We start from the raw sequence: 23,602 nt of genomic DNA on the forward strand, positions 1-23,602 counted from the left end.
CTCTCTCACACACACACACACACACTCTATCTCGGGAAACTGCATGACCTTATAAGGGGTTTCCTGCCTTGTCAAGGCAGGAAGAAGACCAAACTACAATATGTCTGAAGAACAAGCAAAAATCGTGTGGCCCTGCCCTTCTTTAGTAGCCATACGTGATAAATGCAAATGCACATGATAAAAATAAAGCAAAAAAGGAGGAGCCAAGTTGTCCGCCAGGTGGAGAGCAGCATTAAAACTGGTCTCTCACCCACCCTGGCACCAAAAATAGAAAGAAAAAAATAATGATCCCTTCCCTGGGCAGGGGAATCGAAGTATGTCATGGCAAGTACCCACAACTAGGGGCGAGCGGACCGGTGCAGCGTCCCGGTGAAGCAGTATATCCCGGGAGCCGGGAGGAAAAGGAGCGGAGAGTGACATGCCAGGGACTGCAGTGGGGGGGGGACTGCAGTTGGCGGCTGGTGGTGCGGCAGTTCGAGGGAGACTTGCAGGAGAGAGGGGGGAGAGCAGTGAGGATGCCACCAGAGACGCGCTCCCTGGCATCAGAGGTGAGCCACGTGTAACCCTGGGTGGGCCAGGCAGAGGAAATGGCAGCGCCGGTGAGCCCATAGGGAGGGAGGCAAACCCGGACCTCCCTCCCGGGTGGTAGGGAGAAGCTGTGAAGAGAAGCCCGGCCGGCGGAAGGAAGAGCGTGCTGCTCTCTGGAGCGTGTCCTTCCCGCTCCAGAGAACAGCAACAAACTCGCAAAGGGAAGAGAGGTGAGCTGGAGCACTGGCACCATTTAAAGAAGACGCCTAGCGGGAGCGAGAAGGGGGCCGGAAGCAGCGTCCCAGGCCTGGTACAGTGTGCCCGAATTGGGTCCTCCAGTAAAAGCCCATCAATTGATCCAGAGACCACCCCCCTCCCACTCCAGAAACGTGGTCCAGGGCCACCAATAACGCAATTCTACGGCATCACGAGGGGGCGTGAGGGTAAGTGCACAGGGGCCCAACAAGACAGCAGTGACGGATCCAGTTGCCCTCTGAAAGGAGCTAACGGAGCCCTATGGGACATGGAAGAATAAGTGGAGGGGGCAGGCAGAGGATGGATAAGGTAGGTCTGGTGAGCACCAGTGAAAGTCGAGCCCCAGCCAACAGCCACACACGAAAAGGGGAGGAGAGGCCTGATGAGGGTGGAGCCCAAAGGCCCCGTGGAAAGGAGCAAGGGAAGGCCAGGCAGCGCGGCAGGAAGCCATAAGAGGGGAGGGGTACTAACCCTTGCTTGTAGACAACAACAATGTCTAAGCACAAGAATAAAGACATGCAAGTAGCGGTGAAGTCATCCAAGAAGGCCCAGGAGAGTACTCTACAAAAAATGTGGCGGAAAGGTGATGAGAATGCTGCAGACAGTGAGCGGGACCCAGCTTCAGGGTGTAAAACCGAGGACTCGGGGAGCCTGGGAATGACCACGTGGTTACCCAAGAGGTTCTTTGCCAATGTTTTCATGACTTTGGGGAAAAGATCTCGGCTCTCATCTGAGCCTGATGCGAACAAATCTCGCCCAGTCCTTGCAGGAGGTCAAGGGGGACATGGGAATAAACTGAAGCGGTAGAGATCACCACCCAAGAAATTGCAGAAGATTCCAGTAAGATAGACGAATTTGTGGAGCGGCTGGCAACGATGACCCTCAGAACCTTGAAATCCAAAGTGAAGATTTGGAAAATCGATCATGGAAGTCTAACATTAGGATAAAAGGTTTGGCGGAAGCAGTAGCGGACATGGGTCTTTGGGAAATGGCGCAACACACGTTTGCAGATCTGTTGGAAGTAGAGGATTGGGCTGGGATTCCATCGGAACGCATTCAAATAGTGGGTGTGAGGAGAGCCGGGGGGCAGGCACAGGGACGTGGTAGTAGCTCTGCATCAATACAGCCAAAAGGAGTGTTCTAGCAGCCGCCAGGAAGGCCAGGGCGATCAAATAAAATGGATCTGAGCTTCAGCTTTTTTAGGCCCTGGCTCAGACAACCCTTGTGAAGCGTTGACTGATGGGCCAGTTTTGCAAGCACTGACAAGAGCCGCGGTGCGATATAAGTAGACCTTTCGCTTTGGCCTCTTATTCGAATGGGAAGGGCGGCAACATCGGGTCACATCATGCGAGGAAGGAATGAGGGTACTGATGGGGGAGGGTGGTGGGAGATGGGAGGGGATAGAGGAGCGAGCTGGGGGGAACGCCTACAGGGACTCATCGGGCTGGTGAGGCATTTCCCATTACACAGACTATAGATAGAGAGGTGAAGTTCTGCATCCTCACCCTCAACATTAGGGGGCTTAACTCTCCCATTAAGAGGAAGAAGGCGGAGAAATTCCTGGGGGAGAGAAACCCGTCATTGTGGGCTCCCAGGAAACACATATTCAGAGGAGGCATAGGCACAAAGCAATAATCAATGGCTATAGCCACTTATACCAAGCTAATGCCCAGGGTAAGAATGGGGGAGTTCTAATAGCAGCCCGGGATATGCTGGGCTTCAGGGTGATGGCCACAAAGGGGGGACGATGTAGGTAGATATCTAGCAGTGGCTTTCCAGTGGGCGGGAGGGTCCTACACTTTAGCAAATGTATACGCCCCCAACGCAGGTCAAGAAGGGTTTTTGCGGTCAGCAGACTACATTAGAGAGCTTTGCCACAGTAATCTTATTAAGGGACTTAAAAATGGCATGGGACCTGAGGGTTGACGGGAGCGCAACGGTATACCACAACAAGGGGACACGGTCTGGAAAGTTAAAGGAGCATATGGCCCATCTTGCCTTGCTGGACTGCTGGAGGGAATTAAGAGGGGATGACGCAGGCTGCACATTCTACTCCCACGTCCATCAAACCGTCTCAAGAATTTATTATGCATGGATGTCTAATCACTCCTGAGGCAGGTCACGGAAATGGATCTGGGGGCAAAAGCACTATCGAATCATGCACCCATTACTTGTCCTGCAAATGGGGAAAAGGGAGTTGGGCCTATGGAGGTGGACATTTCCAAGTCACCTGTTAATTGATAGGGGTATCTGTGAGGAGGTAAAGGGTAAAATCAAGGAATCCGTTGTAGTTATAAACTACAGAGGGTGTCAAGGGGGATGTACTTTGGGATGCCTTCAAGGCAACTATGAGGGGGGAGATGATTGCTAGGAATACAGGCAGTTAAGGGGACAGCTTGGCATCCTACAGACCAAAAAGGCAGACCGGTCATTAGTATGCCTCCAACAGAGGTATTATGTAAAGGCAAACGAGGCAGACTGCCTCCTGGCACGTCACATTAGAAAGAAGCAGGTGGCAAGGACGATTCTATTAAGATGGCATCAGGGGAATAGACCTGATATACTTTGGGAGTTCTCGGAGTACTACCCCACCTTGTAATCCTCAGACACCCCTTCTGGGGATAGTCAGTCTGCCCCCTCTCGAAGTTCACACATCAAGAAAAGGAAGAACTGGACAGGGATATCTCGGAGGAAATTAGGGCGGCCATGACTGATCCACCCCAACCAGTCAGGTATTATTAGGCAAAGGCAAACCTTTGATAACATATGGCGGGTCTGCCATCTAATTGAAAAGGTCAATAAAGCCAGCTCTCCGGCGCTGATGCTAGCATTGGACGCAGAGAAAGCTTTTGAACAAGTTGAGTGGTCGTTCCTCTTTCATACAATGGAGGCCATGGGATTTCAGTCAAGGTTCCTAACACTGGTCGGAGCAAATTATCAAATGCTGCTACTGTGCCTGTTGATTATCGGACACACCTCCTTTGGGATAACTTGTTTCCGAGGGCACCAAACTAGGGTGGCCACTCTCGCGCTTCACTTGGAACCGCTCCTGGTGAAAATCAGGGTCACTCGGGACATAAGAGGGATCACCTTTGGGGGGAGGGCGAGGAGCACAAAGTCAACTCTTTTTCAGACGACTTACTCCTCCTAATCTCTGACCCAAACACAACACTCCCAGCGATCGAGAGGGAGCTTGGACTGGGCATTGAGAGGTCTAGAAAATAACACGCAAAGTCGGAACTGCTAAGCTTATATGGCCCTCCCTCTGGGGCTCAGAGTCTGAATGTCACTGTGCTGCACAGGCGGGTGGGTGGCAGAATCAAATACCTTGGGGTGCAGATCACTGGCTCGCTGGAAGCTCTCTACCGGGCTAACTATAGCCCCTTACTAGAGAAGGTGAGACACCTACTAACTGAATGGGATCCGTTATCCACTCATGGCTTCGGAGAATCAATGTGCTAAAAATGGTGATCCTACTTAAACTCTCATATTACTTTATGGCCCTTCTGGTGGAGGTCCTCCAGAGGTTTTTCAGGAGTCTGCAAAGACATGTGGGAGCGTTCATTTGGAAACATAAAAAACCCAGGGCGTCTATGAAACTACTTATGGCCCCCAAAAGCAAAGGAGGGATGGGGGCTCAAAATTTTCATCTGTATTACTTAGTGGCTCAAATTAGAGTGCTTCAGGAGTGGTGTCTGGGCAGTCATGCCAAAATCTGGTGTCGGCTGGATCACACAGTGGTGGGTAGGTCACTGGAGAGAAGTACTGTGGTACCCTAGGGAAGACAGGCCCATAATATCTACCAAAGTAAGATAACAGCTCTGGTGGGAGACTCATGGGGTGCTCTGGCTAAATGGGATGCCCTGATGGCCCTCCCCTCACTGATAACGTCCATATTTAGGCACCCTCAATTCATGCAGAGGCAAGAAAATTGTGCTTTCACTAAGGCAGGGTGCGATAAGTTGCCGGATATGTTTGAGGGGAGCGGAGGTAAGTCATTTGAGCAATGCAAGAGTGACTTTGGGCTGGGGAGGAGGAGTGAAATCACTATGTGCAACTGACACTAGCTCATAAACCCCCAGATCAGAACCGTGGCCACAAGGGATCTCACTCCCTTTGGGAAATACCTTACTACAGACACGGGCAACAAACACCTGTGCAGAATAGCGACGGAGGGATCAAAGTACCCAAAATGGCCATACATTACAGTGGGAAATCGCGGTGGGCCATCAGTTGGAGGGGCGGCAGTGGGCTCCATTGTGGGCAAACATCCCTAGACTTGCGAGGACCATCCAGGTGCAGGAGATGTGGGTTAAACTGATGATTCAGTGGCACCCCACACCAGTGAAACTACAGAGGTTCTAGATGAGACAATATGGAACTTTGTTGCTTTGTGATGTGCACTGTGCAGTGTACACATAAACAAATTCATACACACAGTCAAAAGGGAATCCGTTTCCCAGTATTGATAATCCAAAGGACTAGCCTGTTTAGTCATAATAAATTAGCAAAAGAGGTGAAGCTGAAGGCTATACTTCCCTTCAACAAGTAAGGACAGGATCAAAAACAGAGCAAAAAGAAAGGGGTTACATAGAAAGCTATGGAGAAAGAGTTGCAAAGAAAGAACATTCCTAACAAGCATGCCAGTTTAAGGTGGGTGATGTCAAAGCAGATGCCTTAAGCGGCTGATCTATGCTCCACACCAAAGGGGATGAGAACAAATTGCTAATTCTCACTAGAATTTGGAAATGGGGATTCCCCTCAAGGATTTGTTTGAGATTCTGAGCAGCTCGTAGAATACAGTGTATGCTTTCCATCGCAGATTATAAACTCACTCTGTGGGAGATGCAAAGTTTGAATTCCTTGACTTTTTCTAATCCTCTGTGGAGGGATTGATGTTTAGAGGTGCACATAGCCATTCTCTGTCCCTTACTGGGCAAATTACTTAATTCTTCAGGTCTGCCCATTGCCTCTTCTTATTGATCCACAGATGGTCTGGAAGTACCATTACTTGTACCATCATAAAGTAAGCTTTTGGGTCTGGAAACTCCTCCCTTAAATGTGGCAAAATAGGATTCTTGCAGGGGATACGTTGTCTTTTTTTTGTTTCATAAGAAACACACCACCGTAATCTTAACTTGTAAATAAATGACTGAGACTGTTAGGCAGATGTATAATTTTTATGCTTCCTCCGTCTCCCTAGTGAGACCCCGAACACTTTTTGCTGGACTTCTGGACCTTTTTCTTTATATCCTGAATGGGTGGAGCCTTTTTCCACTCATTCTTATGTGCTCTGTCTTTTGGAACTCTGTTCTCTGTGTTGTACCTTTCCTATGGAGTCTACTTTCCTCCATATCTCTTTTATGGCATCTGTTTTACTTTTGCAGCACACAGCTCCTTATGAGCAATGTTGCTGGGAACCCTTTGGCTTCTCCTTTGAGATCTTTATCTTATCCTTAAATTCTACTATTCTTAAGGATAGAGTGGTACACACGAGTGCCAAGGGGATACTTAGTTTCCCCCTTCTCTCTGCTCCTGTGACTTTTTAGTCACTTAGTCAACCTTACGGCTGGTGGCAGTGAACGTGTTCTATCAACTATTGTGTGATTTTTCTACCGCAGGCTATATTCATAGACCCAGTAGTGCACAATAGGGTCACCTTAGTACCAACTTGGTGGCTCCTTTCTTTTTTCAACATTTCTAGCATGGTTGTTCTTTGTTAGCCCTTCTACCATTCTGGGAGGGGGAGGTCTGTGAGTGTTCTGCCTTTGGCGGGAACCCTTGGGTGTCCCTACCTTTTGGCTCCAGTGTGTGTGAGCAGGCAGAAAGTGGGGGAGGAGTTTTTCATCCTCCTGCTATTTGTCTGCCTTAATGGAACTTGCTCCCACTGGGGGTCTAGCTGTCTTGATTGGACAGCCACCCACCGCTTTCTGTAAACTGCTGAGAGAGGTTGCAGAGGAGTGTGTGCTGAAACTAAATAAAAGTTGAGGTTCCTGAGGTGAACAGCAAGTTAGACCACTGGAAACTGAAATAACTGAAGAAGGTGACCGTAGACGCCTGCAGACACTTTGCAACACTGTGAAGCAACCACTGCTGTCCTGATTTCTTTTTCCATGTGACGGATGAACTCCGAAGAGGACTATTCCTTCACTTTGAATTTTGGGAACAACCAGTCCTTAGACTAACTTTAATCAGAGCCATCTCCCGAGGTCCTGTGAGTTTACAGAGCTGCAAAACCCTAATACCAGGAGACCACCGACCCAATTGAAGTGCATCATCGTGAAAAGGCTGCATCCATCCAAGTCTTTGCTAGCCCCAGCTGAACCTCCGGAGACAGAATCCGACCCGTCCAAGTCCCCTCACCAGAGTGCAGGACTTCAGGAATCCGAAGATTGAATGGGCAAATTGTGTCCTTTGTTGGTGCTGCAGAAAAGGCGCCAAAACAGCAAAGTGACCAGAGAAGTTGCAGGATTCTGTGCCTGAGGTCCTCCCTCGAAACTGCTGAGAGATTCTGTCAATTGCCTTGCCGTTCGTCACCAGATCCGCAGGTCAGGTCCAGCACTACAACATCGCGGAGAATCCAGCCACATACATTTCTTCAAACCAAAGGTACTGTGGGGGAAAAAGGTATTGCTTACCTTAATCCGAAAAGTCACTCTAGAGCATTGGAGTGCATGTAGACATGACCAAGGCCACCCCCTCTTACCTCCAACCCAAGATGCTGCTTGTGTCCCTTTAGCGAGTACTTTAATAGGGTCTCCAACATTGCTTGTATCTTCTTTTATCTTAGAGACTAGAAAATAGCCACATGAGTTTTCGTTGTTCTACTGCTTGTCAAGACTTTGAGACCTCTCTGAACTGATTTTAGCTAAGGTGGCGTTTTGGACTTTAAAAGCCTTGTTGTGCGAAAGAACTGCCTCTGTAACCTTAAGCACTGCTAGTGTTATAAGAACCAACTGTTCGCCTCCTAAAAGTCATTATCTTATGTGGGTTTGCTAACTAAATACAATTAAATATATTACTTTGTGTGTGAGCGTCATTACCGATAATACGGTAGAACTGTCAGTATCAAATGCTGTAACAATTGTAACCGCAAGCAACTACAAACTAAGCAGTGGCCTTTGAAAAACATTCTAAAAGTGTTTTGGTTTAATGTGCTAAGTATTTAAAAGTGATTATGGTGCATATGTAATCTATATTTTAATATACTTTTATTGAGTGTTTCTTTTGGATTGCATTCCTAGCTAGGTTCAGTGTACTTGGCTACAGCTCACATCTTCCTCTTATGATAAGCCTGACTGCCCTGCCACTCAACCAAGGTTCCATGAGTAGTACAGACTGATACAAACCATTGGAATAGTTTTATGAAGTCTACAAAGTGAACTTTAGGAAAACTCCCCTACCAGACCCCCATGGAAGCATCACAGAGAAAAGCATACACTGAGCCCAAACGTCCGGAGTATAGCATTAAGAAATCCTTAGCTGACCTGATAACAGGCCTTATCAGAATCTAATGATGAAAGGATTGGGATAGTCTGCAGGCATTTAGTCAGTAATACAAAATCATTAGTCTTTCTTAGGTTGTTTCTTATGAAACCAACCTGGTCCGAATGAATTAACCCTGCTTGAAATGTATCTAACCTAGATGCCAAGACTTTTATAGAGATCTTGTGTCAATATCCATTATGACAAATTAACATATTGGAAGCAACATTCTGCAGCTCTTTGCCATCTTTGGGTGTAAAGGCTAGTGAAGCTTCTAGAAAATAAGACAGAATATTGTCCCTCTAAAATTCCAGTAAAGACATCTGTCAATTCAAGAGCCAATGCATCTTCAGATCTTTTAACAAATTTCGCAGTATAACCATCAGGGCCTGGAAATTGGCCCAATTACTTTGATCTAATTGCCATTATAGCTTTTCGTTCAGTCACAGGAGTCTCAAGCTTCAACTCTGAACCTCCCTTAACCATGCAAGCTCCACTTCTTGCTAATGCACCTGTGTAATTGCATTACATTCATTGTGCTCTGGGCAGGTATTAAAAGCCTTGTAGTATGTTAAAAAGCTGTTGGCTATTTCTTCTGAATCTACGTATATTTTTTTGGCCATGCTGTAATGTTGGATTCTGTTCTCCCTGTTTCTGTAATCTCCTCGCCAGCAGCATACCTGCTTTATGGATTTATTCATAGAACTTCTGCCTTAGTAACATTACAATATTTTCAAATTTACTTCCCTCCACCTGGGCCCATGTCCCGACCCATCCCCTCAAACTTTTTGCAAGCTTCGGATCATCTGCAACTGATGCATGCACCCTTATTTCAACCAATTATATTTTCTTTCAAGTACTTTCAGGTGTTTCAGCACACATTGGATGTGGATACAGTTTCAGAAACAGACAAAGCTCCTTTTCACACTTCAGAGAAATGTCATGATTACCCCAAAGGATTAGGCAAACTACTGCAAGGTTCAAGTTCCCCTCTTCAAAACAATTTTCTTTTATTCTCCCATATTTCATAACCTATAACAAAAATATTTGTTGTACCTTCAGCGCATCATACTAGCATAGAAACATAATTCAATTTTCAAACATGCCACCCAAACCACCCCCCTCTATTATACAAGGGAATCCATTTAGCAATTAACCTTCCTCCGATATACCAAACATCTTATTGTCATTCGAGGTTGCTTGCTAAATAGGTATTCCTCATTGGAATATTACGCATTCTTTCTTTTCTGATCTCTGATGATTCTTTTGTTACACCTGTAATCCATCCTCAGTGGGAGTAGTCAATTTCTTAGATTTCTATGAGCCCCATTCTCATGGATTTTAGACCTTAGTTCAATTATTGACTGGGACGTATGAATTTTCCACATTATATTCTCTTGTTGGTATTCTCCACCAATTGCTGCTTTACTTGACGTATTTCACCTAAGTCGTATAGAGAGTAGGTTTCATCTCCAATTTCAAAAATGTTTGCAGATGTGGAACACCATCTTTATTTAATACATTTCTCTCTCAGCCACACTGTCAATTGTCTACATTCCATGTGCCTAATTGACAAGGAGGAGAATTCCTGAAAGACCTGTATCTTATTGCATTTATAGTCTGTACAATCCCTTCTCCTACTTTTTGAGACAACCTTTTGATTGACATTAAAATAATAATGGAATTGGGCCAGCTCCATCCACCCCTATGTGATAAGTCCAAGTCCTTCCTTCCTTCCTTCCTCTTGAAACCTTTCTGTCATAGTTTACTTGACAATCCTTTCTACTTGCGCTGGAGAGTCGCAAGATCCAAAGAAAGTGCAGTTTGCCCCTCCTTTCAGTGTTTGCCAAGTCTTCTACTTTCCTTTTCCAATTCACGCCTGTGGGCCTCCAAGTTCTGTTGGATCGGTTAACGGCTGATCATTTTCAAGCACTCTCAAGTGATGGTCAGCTGTCTGCAGCTGCCCACAGTTGGCTGCCACTGCTTTCCTCTTTTTTTCTTTTGTTCTCTTTTCTTAGATCTAATGTGGCCGTTAAGACCTCTCCATCTTGCCGGAACATTTGGCTTGCCTGCTTCCCAAATGAAGCACGCCCAGCCTTTTCATTTTCTGGTTAAAGAATGTTTTCCATCTCACTGCTAAATATATAATTTCTCCTTCAATCTGATATCACCCTTTCTGTGACTATGGCTGATATGTCTCTTCCTATTTCTACTCTCTGTACTTTACATGGATCTATGTGATCACTGCGACGCCCGTAATTCCGCCGATGAAAATGACGACTCGAATTATGGAGCAGTGATCAGATAGATCACTTTTCCCCGCATGCCCCGGCCCACATTGCCCTACCCTCTCCCACTTAACTTTACGGTGGCACACTTCTGTGTGTGCCGCCGACTCCCCACTATCCTTGCAGCGTCGGTTCCTCCCACTTAATTGGGTCTGAGCTGATGCTGCAGGGTCCTTTACCTTTTTTTTCGTTTACTTTCTTGTCCCCTGTGTACCACAGCGGTATGCGGGGGACACCCCCGCAACCCCCCGACTCCCATTACAGCGACCAAGGGGAGCGGGGGACACCCCCCTGCTCCGTCACAGTAATTGGAGTCAGAATTCTTTACAATGCTGACTGTGCAGTAAACGTGCAGTCGCCATTATAATGGCACAGTGTTTGTACGTTTCCACCAGCTCCTTGTTTTTCCTCACGAAACCTAACCAATCTTATTTATCCTCCTTGCTTCTCTTACACTGCTATCAATCTAGCTCTCTGGAATGCTCGTTCACTCTGTAATGCATTTTCTGTTCTGGTTATTTTCATCTTCTAATACATCTATACCTGTACGTCTTTCTACGTCTACCACTAATGTTTCTTCACACTCCTCGTTTTGAGGCTTGTGGGGGTGGTACTGGTATTCTTTATCGCTCAACCTTTGTAATCTCTCCTTAATCTTCACATCTCTTCTACTCATTCTTCACTTCCATTCCTTTCTATTCTTGATTCCTATCACTTGTCTGCTCTTTCTCTCCCCCCCCCCTCCCCTCTCATTTTTCTTGTTCTAGTCTGGATCTTATTTTTGTTTCATTATTCTTGTCATCTGTCTCTGCTCTACCTGTTTATTCTTCAGATCACCATCTCCTTTTACGATCTGTTCTTCCTCCACCTCTCAACTAATGAAGCCTGTTCTGAGGACCTACTTATCTGCGTCACAATCTTCATGCTTTTAATGCTTCTATTTTTGCTTCTCCTTGTATATCTGGTCTTCTGTCTCATTCTGCATTTGCTGCTCTTTCTGCAGATGATACTGCCTCTATTCATTCTTCTTCTCTTTACTCATCTCTTGTTATTCTCTATCCTGCTTCTTCATTAGCCCCCTCTCAGAAAGCACCCCAACCCTGGCTTACTCTCCATCTTTGTTCATTGCGGCGGGCTCTTTGTCGACCTTGAGCATTGTTTGCATGAAACCCTTTCGGATTCTGATCAAATGTGTTTCTCATCCTATCACTCACTATATGATGATGTTCTTCTGATCTTTTGAAGGTGTTCGTTTCAATCAAGTTCTTGTCTACTTTCCGCTCCTTTTCCAGACTACTCGCTTAATTCTACTCTTGTTTCTGCTCTTGCGAAAACATTTTCTTCTAAACTGACCTCTCTTTGTGCAGCCTTTGTACCATCGTCTTCTTCTCCACTTTCCTCTTCTAACCCAGTTATTTCTTGTTTTTCTCCCATTACTTCATAATTTATAATTATATTCAGATACTTTGCTTTTTCTTGCTGGCTGTCATCCCACAGGCTCTGTCTGATCCTATTCCTTCATCACTAATACCTAAACTATCTAACTCTTGTCTCGTACCTTACTACTCTTTTTAATATTTCTCTTCTTGGACCTTCCCTTCTTCCTATTATGAAGAAACCATAGTTGGATCCTTCCCTCCCCTCCAATTTCGGCCCAATCTCTCTTCTTCCCTATCTCTGTTACTTGAACATCTAGTTTATTTTCAGGTTTCTACTTTTGTTACAGATAACTCAATTTTTTCTGCCTTTTGTCCTGGTCATTCAATTTAAACTGCTCTTCTACCCTTGTGTGACTCTTTGCTTTCTGCCAGTTATTCTAAACATTTATCCCTTCTTATTTTATTGGTTCATTCCGCTGCATTTGACTGTCAGTGGATCACACTTTACCTTTATCTTCTCTTTCCTCGCTTGGTTTTACTTGCTGTTAGCTTCTTTCAGTCTTATCTCTACAAACGCACATATTCGTTTTCTTGGCCTGGGTCGTCTTCTGAAACTTTCTCTTCATCGTGGTGTTCCTCAAGGTTCTGTTTGTGGTCCTTTTCTTTTCTCTCTATATGTATCCTCTTACTGCTGCCATCTCATCTTTTGGGACATGCATAATTTTTATGCTGATTTCTTGTTTTGAATGCGACTAAAACTGAAGTTCTTTTCTTACCTGCCAATACTATCCCTTCTCCTGTTTCCTCCCTCCTCATTACCTATTTCTGCCCGTAATCTCGGTCTTTATCTCGCCAATGATCTTTTCCTTGTCTTATTTCTTCTATTTCTTGTTCTTTTCGCTTTCGTCTTTTTAATATGCTTAAAGGTGGCCCTTTTCTTTTAATGCTACTAAACATCTGATGTCCTCTCTCATCTTCTCTCGTCTTTTTTTACATGTCTCCTCGTGACTCTTGTTTCTTTATCCTTTTCTTCACTTGGCTGGCTTTCCTTCCACTACAGTCTTACATCAAATTGTTTCTGTATTGTGGCTTTGCATCGATCTATCGTTCATCTTTAGTTTCCTTCTACTCTCCTTCTCTTCGATCCCGGTCTCAATTCTTATTAGTTCATCGCCCTACATGTGCCCAATCACAATTTTGGTCCTTTTCTCTTCTCGCGCCACTTCACTGGAATTCTCTTCCTTATTCTCTTTGCTCTATTACGTCCTATTCTTTATTTCGTACTTCCTTGAAAAATCTTCATTCTTAGTTGAGACTTGTAAATTCTGTGTAGTTTGTCAAATTTCATTTATTGTACTGTAGTTTTTATTCTGTACAGCGATTTTGAGTAAAGCGCTATATAAATCACAAATACAAAAATATCTACTGTCCCTTATAGCTTGGCAATTGATGATTGAAGGTCTGTTCAGAGGGCTCAGATTTTTGTCAATATCTCATGAATCTCCTGCTTTGTTGCAGCCTCTGTCTCTGGAGAGATTGTCACCCCATTGACTTTCTGGGAATTCATTCCCACTAGATGGTGTCATCTTCCAACCTTCCCAGAGCTGATGTATGATGATCACACTACTGACTCTCTTGCCTCACTTCTACCATCTCAGTTTAAGGTACACGCCCTCTTCCCAGGTGAAACCTTTTATCTTTTCCAGTGCACCGGCGTTGGACTTCCTGAGTGAGTATCCATTTAATCTTAAATTTTCATAGGTCACTTTCTCACTGACACTCGATCAGTGAGAAAGAGACGTATATACATTTAAACACATGCAATTATCACCCTCTGGTTCTCCCATACTCCTCCAATATCAGTCTTTTGCGTACTGCATTTCCCATTCCAAATAATTTATTTGTATTTTTCATTACTACATTTGTCTCCTCCATTACATGGTTCTGCATTCATAGACTTGGCTTCCCCTCAGGGTAACTCTCCATATTCTCAGTTATGTGGGCATCTTTCCCCTTTCTGTGTCCCTTTCTTATTGTTACTTTCTGGGGCATCTCTGTCCCACATAAGTTTACTTCTCCCCCCCCCCATCAAACTTGATTGAGACACATTCACAGCATGCCATCCTTGAAGTGCCAGTCCTCACAAGCTTTCGTCTACCTCAGCGCTCTTGTTGGGTTTTCCTTGATTTTGGTACTTTTCTTGGCTGGCTCGCCGGTGTCCGTATGGCAGCTGGTTGTTCCATAGTGGTCTGCCATGCTGCTCTCTCATGGAGTCTTTTCAAATTTCCCACATGCACACTGCAGAGAGTGTTCATCTGCAACGCCTCCTCCCACCTCTCTTTGGCGGCCAGCCCGCAGGTTCACACTGCCAAGATGCGCCCAAACATTTCTATGCCTTCTCCCCCTATGCTTTGATGCAACTTTTAACCGAATCCAAGGTAATTGTGTACTATTTTCTGAGGAAAATTGGCTTTTAATTGCACAGGGTGGCAGAGTGCCACAGTCAGGTTGGCATCATAGCCACGCCACCTAGTGGTCGCCAGCCCAATTTTTGATTTCAAAAAAGGACATTATGACTGTCATTTTTTAAGGGGACATGCCTCCAAGAACTGAATAATGCATTAAAGGTTTAAAATATCAACACACTTACTAGATCTTCGAACTACATTTAATACAAACATTTATACAGTGGGTACCTTATCACTAGTATTTTGCTGTGCTTTACAGATTACTTATAATACAATACAATAATAACATATTTCAAGAGGGCACAACAATCCAACACAAATCTAGGTTTTAAAGCTAAATAATAAAAACACTACTACCACTAGTGAAAGCACTACTATCGTACAGCAATTGCAGTATTAAGGTATTAACCTTACTTTGGGAAAAGAAACCTTTTATATTTCCAACTGAAAACCACAGAGCAGGGGCCAAGCATAATATGCGAGGACTATTCCTAAAGCTAGTTGGCACACATGAGAAAGCTTGTTTCTAAATCTGAGCTTTCTGAACCCTTGAAATCTAAAGGGAAAAACTCCCTTTAGTACACAAAATGCTGCTCTCCACTGAGAGGTGCAATATTGATGCTGGGTGCATGGGGTGCTTAAGGTGAACTGTTTTAAGATGCATGCAGACAAATTTAAACAGAATATTAACTTCAAATGAAAGCCTGTGCAAAGACCTCCAAATGGGTGAAACGTGGTCACTATTCGTGCCCCCTACAATTGGCTTCGGCGCTTCATAGAAAGCGCTTTGTAAAGGTTTCATGGCTAATTTAGACACACCTAGCACATTTTGTCACCACACCTATTGCTTCTAGCCTAACCTGCCTCATTGTTTGCCTATTGCATTTAGCCTAACTTGCCTCATTGTTTGCCTATTGCATTTAGCCTAACTTGCCTCATTGTTTGCCTATTGCATCTAGCCTAACCTGCCTTACCATTTGACTACTGCAGCTAGCCCTTCCATGGTCAGCCTAAGTAGAGTGACCCTCACAATGGCCATTATTCCCCCACTTGTCCACAACATAATACCTTCCAATCTCCCAACAGCCAAACTGCAACAAACGCTGCCAGCCCCACCAACACCACGGCCACTCCTCTCTCTGAACCTTCCCCATCACCTAGAGAATGGATCACCAGATTTGCCCCCCCCCCCAGCTCTCATTCCCTGTCTGACACACCAGAGAAATGCAAGATTAGGTTCTCGCTTTAGCTCCAAACATAATTCCTGGAGAACCCTTACTAGGCATACTAAGGACAACAATTTGCTGCCTACAAATGCACCAGCAGCACACACTAACTTGCTTGACATCCCTAAGCCTGCCATGACCGATCCTCCACTAGAAGACCTAGCCAACATCAACACGATAATCAAGGGCGCCCTCATCAGTGCCAGATCCTTAGTGGCTCACGCCCCTGATATTGCTGACCTGATATCCTCCAACCACCTGGACTTCTTTGCAGTCACTGAAACATGGCTACATCCCGCAGTTGGCCCTGCACTCTCGATTGCTATCCCTGAGAACTACACTATTATTCGGCCAGATAGAAACACCTGATCTGGAGGTGGTGTAGCTATCATTGCAAAATCAAACCTTAACATCAGAGAAGTTGCTAATCCAGGCCTACCCTCTGCGGTACTTCTATCGCTCAAACTCCCACTTTCCAATACCCGAACTATATTACTTCACCTTATCTACAGACCCCCAGGGGCCATCACCTCCTTTGAGGAGGATATCTCCCACCTACTGACTCTAAACACCAAACCAAGCTCTCAAGTGATTATAATGGGTGACCTAAACTTAGGTCTACATGATCCCAATGACTCCAACGCCTTCCTACTCAAAGATACTATCATACAATTAGGTCTCAGCGTATTAACAAACCTACTCACTCCAAAGGTAGAACGCTGGACTGGTTCGCTGATGCCAACTGCAACATCTCCCTGCTCAATATCACACTGTGCGCCTGGACAGACCACCTCTGTATCACCTTCACCATACCTTAAGAATCTCTCAAGAATGTACCCACTACTAATGTACCACAAATTATATCCAGAAACAAACGTAACATTACTATAGAGAACTTAAGACCCCTACTGCAACCAATCATCAACACCCAAACTAGCACTATCACAAACCCTACCTCCTTAGTCGACCTATTCAATGGCACGCTGGAATACGCGCTCAACCAAATTGCACCACTCAAACCAAGAAAGGCTAAACCAATCGCTCACTTGAACAAATGGTTTTCGGCAGAACTAAAAACACTCCGAAATATCAAAAGAACCTCTGAAGCCAGTTGGAGAAAAGCCCCCTCACCCTCCACTAAAGAAAGATTCTCCGCCACAGCCGCCACTTACAAAACGGCCATTACGAACGCAAAAAGAGATCTTCAACACCAGAATCTATAATGCCAAATCAGCTACCAGAGAGCTATTCTCTATTCTAAAAGAACTAGAATCCCCCGTACCTCCCACCGAGGACTGCATCAAAGACCAAACCTGGTGTGACAACATCCAGCAAGCCGTATCAAACAAAATCTCTCCTGCAAGCAAAGATAGAATCCAAAAAAGCCAACCTGCTGCCAAAGCCCATCACTGCATTGCCTCTAGCACTCCCAGACCAAACTGCCCTCCTTTCCATTTTGCCCCAGTCACGGAGAACGAAGTAATCAATAAAACTGCCAGCCTCAAACCCTCTAACTGCCAAGGAGACCAGTGTCCAGCCTCAGTTATTAAGGTTGGGGCTAAAGACCTAGCTCCCTTTATTACCTCGCTGATCAACTTATCTTTCAAAAACTCATCTGTTCCTAATAACCTCAAAGAAGCTTGGGTCCTGCCACTTCTCAAGAAACACAACCTTGTCCCCAACATACCGTCCAACTACAGACCCACCACGACTGTCCCCTTTCTCCTGAAAATACTAGACAGAGTGGCTTACATCCAAATACAGAAAATTTGGAAGATGACAACCTCCTAGGACTGCGACAATCCGGCTTTAGACCCAGGCATGGGACGGAAACAGCCCTCCTGGACCTAAAAATCTATTTGGACAAAGCCAAAGACAAGGGCAAACTGGCCATCTTGCTCTTGTTGGACCTGTCTGTAGCCTTTGACCTTGTAGACCATCAAATCCTGACCAAACATCTCTCCTCGGCTGCCGCATTCTCCCAGAATGCCACTAACTGGATTCAATCCTTCCTCACCAACAGAACGAGCAGGGTCTTCTCGCCCTTCTCCTAAGAGGAACCCCAGTGAGTCTGCAAATTCTTTCAAACTGGCTGCCGTTCCCTGACTGCAAAGGTTGATAACCACCATTGAATCGCTTTTCAGTGCCATATAGCACAAACGTGGTCTTAAGGGTTTGTAAATTTAAGATGGACCAATGCCATCCAAAGGTAATTTGCCAAGAGAATAATGCCCCAAGCATCATACCATACTACTCGGATTACACACAAAGATAAAGCAGAGTATGGTGTGTATAATTATTGGTAGAGTTTGCAAAGCCTGTGACCAGATCCCCCATCAGCTTGATGTAGAAATTAAAAATCCAGGGTGACGAGATGGAACCCTAATGCACAACATATCGCACAGACTAGGAGGAGGACTGAGAGGAAACTGCCTGAACAGATTGATCATGTCGAATGGAAACATGAAATCCTCTCCATTATCATAAACTTTATACCCATGAGCAGTGACAGAATGGAAGGAAGAATGGAATGGAATGGTTCACTGTCAAATGCTGTTGATAAATCCAGCAGGTAAACAACCCCAGCATTCTCAATATGAGGAATGTTGCCTGCCACCTGTAGAGTGGCACTCCTCGGACTGTAATTCAAAGGCGGTTGATTTTTTTTTTTTATTCTTTTTATTGTTTAAAGCGCAGGCCTAGCTCGAGAGCAGCGGATCACTCTACAGAGTGTGAATAGCCAGCATTTGGGCTGCCATCTTTCAACAGTAGCACAGTACTGTGAGATATGTGCGTTGGCATGTGCGTCCAGTGGAATTAGTCCTTTGTCAGGTGTTGTTGAAAGAGCCATGTGTTGCTGGGAAAGAGATCCAGAGGGTGGGTGCATAAGAGAAGGAATGTTTGTGGGTCCTCTCTTTGCGGCCGAGTTGTGATTCAATCCGGTTGGTCAATTTGCTGCATAAGGAGCGTGTGCCACCAGATATTTGGAGCTTGGCCGCCAGGTACGCTGGTGTGCTACTCGTGACTGCTTTGTAGATGATACATGCAGCTTTGAACAGTATCCTGGCTTGGTGAGCAAGCCAATGTTTTTCGCATAGGATGGTGGTAATTCGGTCAAATTTCGGTGCTCCTGTAATACGACATGCTGCAGCGTGGTGGACTGCTTTTAGGGCAACCAAGTGAGCAACTGGGAGCCATGCCAGGAGATCATTTCCCCCATCGATGTGAGACCACAAGGTCCTACACTACTGTCCAGAAGTCCGGCGGCAGGATGAAGGGTTTCATTTTTCAAAAGGTAGAGATTCTGAGCCATGCTATTTGGGCCTTTTTGGCTATGTGTTTATGGAAGGACAGGCTGCTGTCATTGGTGAAGTCTAAGGACTTTGCTTAGTCTGAGAGTTGTGGATCAAATCCTTGTAGGCGCATTTCATTGAGCCATTGTTGGACACGTTTTTTTTTTATGAGCGCAAATTCAGTCTTGGATGGGTTTAGTTTTGAGGTAGGCTGTCAACATCCAGTACTGGATGATAGCTAGGTAATCGCGGAGACAAATGATGTCCTGCACGCTACTGTTAGACCAGAAATGACCTTATAGTATGTATAGTATGTTGGCCAGAAACCAATCGCATCATGTGACAAACATCCCAATCCTAGAATCTTCATTGTAACGAGAGGGCGTCCATTTTGTGAAATGTCGGCCATTTGCTTTTTTCCTCTCTGTCAAAACGCTTTGCAAAATGTATTCTATGCTTCAAACTCACACACACGGTGCAAGGCCACAGCCTGGATGCTGAAATACTAACACAGACAGGAATGTCAAACTATGCAGAAATACATTGTTTTTCTCTCTCGCTAAGTTATTGAGGCCGCATCGAAGCAGTAGTCCAGGTGCCAGTCTGTCTAGCAAACGCTGTAGTAAAAGGCAGTTAAACCATGAATTATATTCTTCTAGCGGTGCTCCTTCGAGGAGAGTGGTATTTTCTGCTTAGAACTGTCTGACCCTTAGCACATGAACTGAGACACACAGATAACGTGTTAAGGAATGTTTCTCTGTTACGAACATGATATCTTTGCCGAGCTAAGATCTCTACGTTCCCCAGAACAGAAAGATGTCCCTGCTGCTATTGCTAGAATAACTATGTTTAGACTGAATGAAGACTTTTCATAACGTGTCATAATTGTCATGACTGTCGATCACCGAACCCTAGCCCGAATGACACGTTTATGCCGAATTGCCTTCGTAAAGATTATATGCAATGTATATATATTACCGCTTGAGCATTGCTCGCTCACTTGCGTCTCAGGGGGTCTGGGAACACATGTTGCGAGACGTTGAGACCCAGTCGGCTGACTGAGATACTTTGAAATAAACCAGACTTGTTTGGAAATCAAACCTCTGTCTGTCGTGTCACTGAAGTATATGGTTATTGTGCCTTAGTTTCCATATATGTCTTTATGGCCTATATTCTTTACTTACTATATTTTGATAGGGTTCCATGTTTTCGCTCTGGTGGCATTTTGTGGACAGGCCTTTCCTGCACAGCAAATGCCACAGAGCACTTTTGCTCGCTGCCTGCCCTCGACATGCTTCTTGGATATGGGGCACCCCTCTACTGCCCATGTGCTGCCTCGCTCATCCACAAAGAGAGGAGGGAGATGGTCGCTCTTCACCCCCCTCCACTTACCTTATTTGGAACTTCTGCACCCACCCTGGTGCCACCCATGACATTGATGCTTCATGGAGACGGGCATGCACACACTGTGGTCATGCTTCTTTACCGTGCAACAATTGGGGTGCAGTAAAGACCAGAGCTGTAGTTGCTGCACAGTAAAGCATACATACATTGTAGTCGGTGTGATCCCTTTTAAAGGTTACATCTTTTTGATTATTTTAGTGTTGTGAAGAGATGTTATTCATTATCTGGTTCCAATACAATATTGACACTTGAATTGATCTGCCTTTTTGAGAATGTTTTTAGTTTTGGAATAAGACTGCAAAGACTGTCTACTACTTGTGTAGTACTTTTTAAATGTATGACGTGTGCATCAGTTATGTAATCAATGAGAGATTCAATATTTCCACTCATTGGGGGCGACAAGTTGTGAAAAGTACACTGTAAGGAACATGGCATACATATGGTGACTCGTTAAACCGTACAAATGTGTATGATGATGTGGGCGTAAATATTAATTCTGAAATACATGAATAGATTTTTTCTCTTACAATCTACTTTCCTATGGAATAAATGTTGTATATCTTATTTATGCACATTGTTTTCAGAAGTTATTTTATGTATGCATTTAAACATTCACTTACAAAACAGTGCAATAATGATTTGGTAACTGCATGATCTCACAGGGCATATCCCAGTACTTAAGTGACCTATAAGTGTCAAGCCTTTATATGATGATGTATGACTCAAGATGAAAGTGACATTTAACAAATGCAATAAATCAATCTTCTAGGCATGGTGACCGTGTTCAGCAATCGTCTGGGCTGGCACAACATGGAGTTACTGTTGTCTCAGTTTCAAAGCCGACTAACGTTTGGTGTGCAGAGAGAACTGTGTGACCTGGTCCGAGTGTACCTGTTGAACGCCCAACGAGCAAGAGCTCTTTTTAATTCTGGCTTTGTCAACGTTGCCGATCTTGCAAGAGGAACTGTTTCTGAAATTGAAGCTGCTATAAAGAATGCTGTACCCTTCAAGAGGTAAGTGAGTGGGATTACAATGCAGTTAACGCTACTGACCACGTTAATAACCAATTAAGTGAGAGTGTATCTTTTATATTCTTGAATGGTGATTATCAACTACCCATAGCAATTTAATTTGAGCCTATTAAGAAATGATTCGTTCTTACATCCATCAATTTCTAAAACACTTTTTTTGTGCTCAAACATTGATACATTGCCAACAGTTGTAGAATTTTCAGTAATCACAGGGACAACCTAGAAAAGGTTTCTCTGAGTTCATGCAGGTCAATCTGGAACGAAAACAGTTTGGGGCAGTCAACCCAAATGAACTGTCAGCCAATATCAAACAGTAGCGTTGTCAATCTCTTTCTAAACAGCAAAAGGTTGTGTAATTTCTCTAATGTCCATGGGAAGGCCATTCCAATCTTTGATGCTGATGACCGTACAAGGTCCAACAATGTCCGTAGATTTAAAGGACCTGGGAACTGGAAGGGAGAGTTGTAGTGAGGAACCGAAGTCCAGTGGAATCATACTAGGCGAACTGCTGACTCAAATATGGAGGAGGGGGGTACCATAAAGAGTCTTGTGGATCATTGCTAAGTGTTCACATTTAATTCTGGTGTAAATGGGAAACCAGTGGAGCTTTTTCAGAACAGGAGTTATGCCATGTCGTTTGCCGCTATTTGTAAAAATGTAAACTGCAACGATTTGTCCAATCTTTAAACCTTGGATAATATGTTTGTGCATGCTGCAAAGAGAGTTGTTACAATAATCTAATTTAGACCCGATAATGGCCCTCGCTAGAATGGAACAATCTAAGTCAGATGGAAGAGGACAATTGATATTGATATTTTATTTCGGTCGCGCTCATACACAAGTGTTTGAGAGCGCGACAAGGGAAGGGGAACGGGGGAGAACAAAAGGAACGATCTTACTGTGCCCAGTGACATTGAGAACATGTAAGTGCAGGGTAGAGGGGGAAAGGGGAGAAGTGCATGGAAGGGGGAACAAAAGGAGAGTGCAGAGCGAGAAGGAAAAAACAAAAGTAATAATAAAATAATAAATATAAAGGCAACAAACAATGGGAGTGCAGCCAGCAAGTGGCAAGTGCTGGCTTTATGGCAGCAGGCCATGTAGGTCTGAAAGTGCAGGAATAAAAGGGGAGGGCTGTATGGGTACAGATACAGACCCCAGTGCAGGGGGTGGCCCGGAGGCAGTGCGTGAGGGTGGCAAGATGAGCAGGTACCTGGGCCCAGAGGACAGAGGGTGGTCAGGTGCATGGTGCAGAGGGAGAGTAGAATCAACAGGGGAGAGGAGAGGAGCGGAGAGGAGAGGAGAGGAGAGGAGAGGAGAAGGCAGAAGCAAAGAGGACAATGCTTTCTAAGGGTTCTTAAATGAAACTGATTATTACAGATTAGACTGCTAATATGTGGGGCCATAGACGAGGATAAATACAAGATCATACCAAGTGATTTTGCCCAGTGCAAAATGTGGGTAGAGCAATTCAATGTGGTAAATTTACAGATATAGGTAGTTCTTTCCAGAGTGTATGAGAAGAGGGGATGAACATGATTTCAGTTTTGTCTTAAGGCCAAGTCAGTTAAATGACATCCATTTTTAAATTTCCTTGAAAGTAGACCATATAAAAGCAATATTTGCATCAGAGTGACCTGTCACTTGAGAGATAATCTAAATTTTATCTGTGCAGTTCCGAAAAGTGACTCCAAGATCCACTCAAGGTGTACATAGAATTTCAACAGCAAGAGTGAAAGGCAGGATTCCTGTGGCACACCGCATGTCAAAACCTCTGACACAGACCAACTCCTTATCCTTTACTCTTGAAGATCCATTAGAAAGGATGGAGTCGAAGCATTCGACCGCTGCATCAGATACACCAGCAGTATCCCTCAAAGGATTAAAGAGAACAGTACGGTCAAGGGTATCAAAAGCTGCCGATAGATCTAAGAGCATTAACATACCTGTGTGGCCTTCATCAGAAATATTTTAATGGTATCCTTAAAAGTCCAAAAAGGCAATTTTGGTACTTGGTTTGGGGCAAAAGCCAGACTCTTCTCATCTAGAAGTGATTTAGATTACAAGTCATACCGAAGCTGAAAATTAGCAGCCTTGTCAAATAGAAATGGGACATAAGAAATAGGTCTGTAATTTGAGAGATGGTCCTGATCAAAGGAAAGCTTATTTAGAAGAGGAGTAACCCAGGCTTGTATCAGACTGCCTGGGGTAGAAGAGGTTCTAAAGTAGCTGTTGATGTGAGTATTTG

The 23,602-nt window shown here is 44.6% G+C and overlaps 1 protein-coding gene across 1 annotated transcript in view; it reads left to right on the forward strand.

Moving 5' to 3' along the window:
• Positions 1-23,602, forward strand: part of POLQ (DNA polymerase theta) — a 1,553,125-nt gene that overhangs the window by 786,132 nt on the left and 743,391 nt on the right. Inside the window, exon 16 of the mRNA XM_069635828.1 lies at positions 21,096-21,339. Coding sequence (XP_069491929.1) covers positions 21,096-21,339 — 244 coding nt within the window. The remainder of the gene's footprint in view (positions 1-21,095; positions 21,340-23,602) is intronic.

This window comes from Ambystoma mexicanum, chromosome 7p (assembly GCF_040938575.1).
Source record: "Ambystoma mexicanum isolate Mex_15411 chromosome 7p, UKY_AmexF1_1, whole genome shotgun sequence".
Lineage (NCBI taxonomy): Eukaryota > Metazoa > Chordata > Amphibia > Caudata > Ambystomatidae > Ambystoma > Ambystoma mexicanum.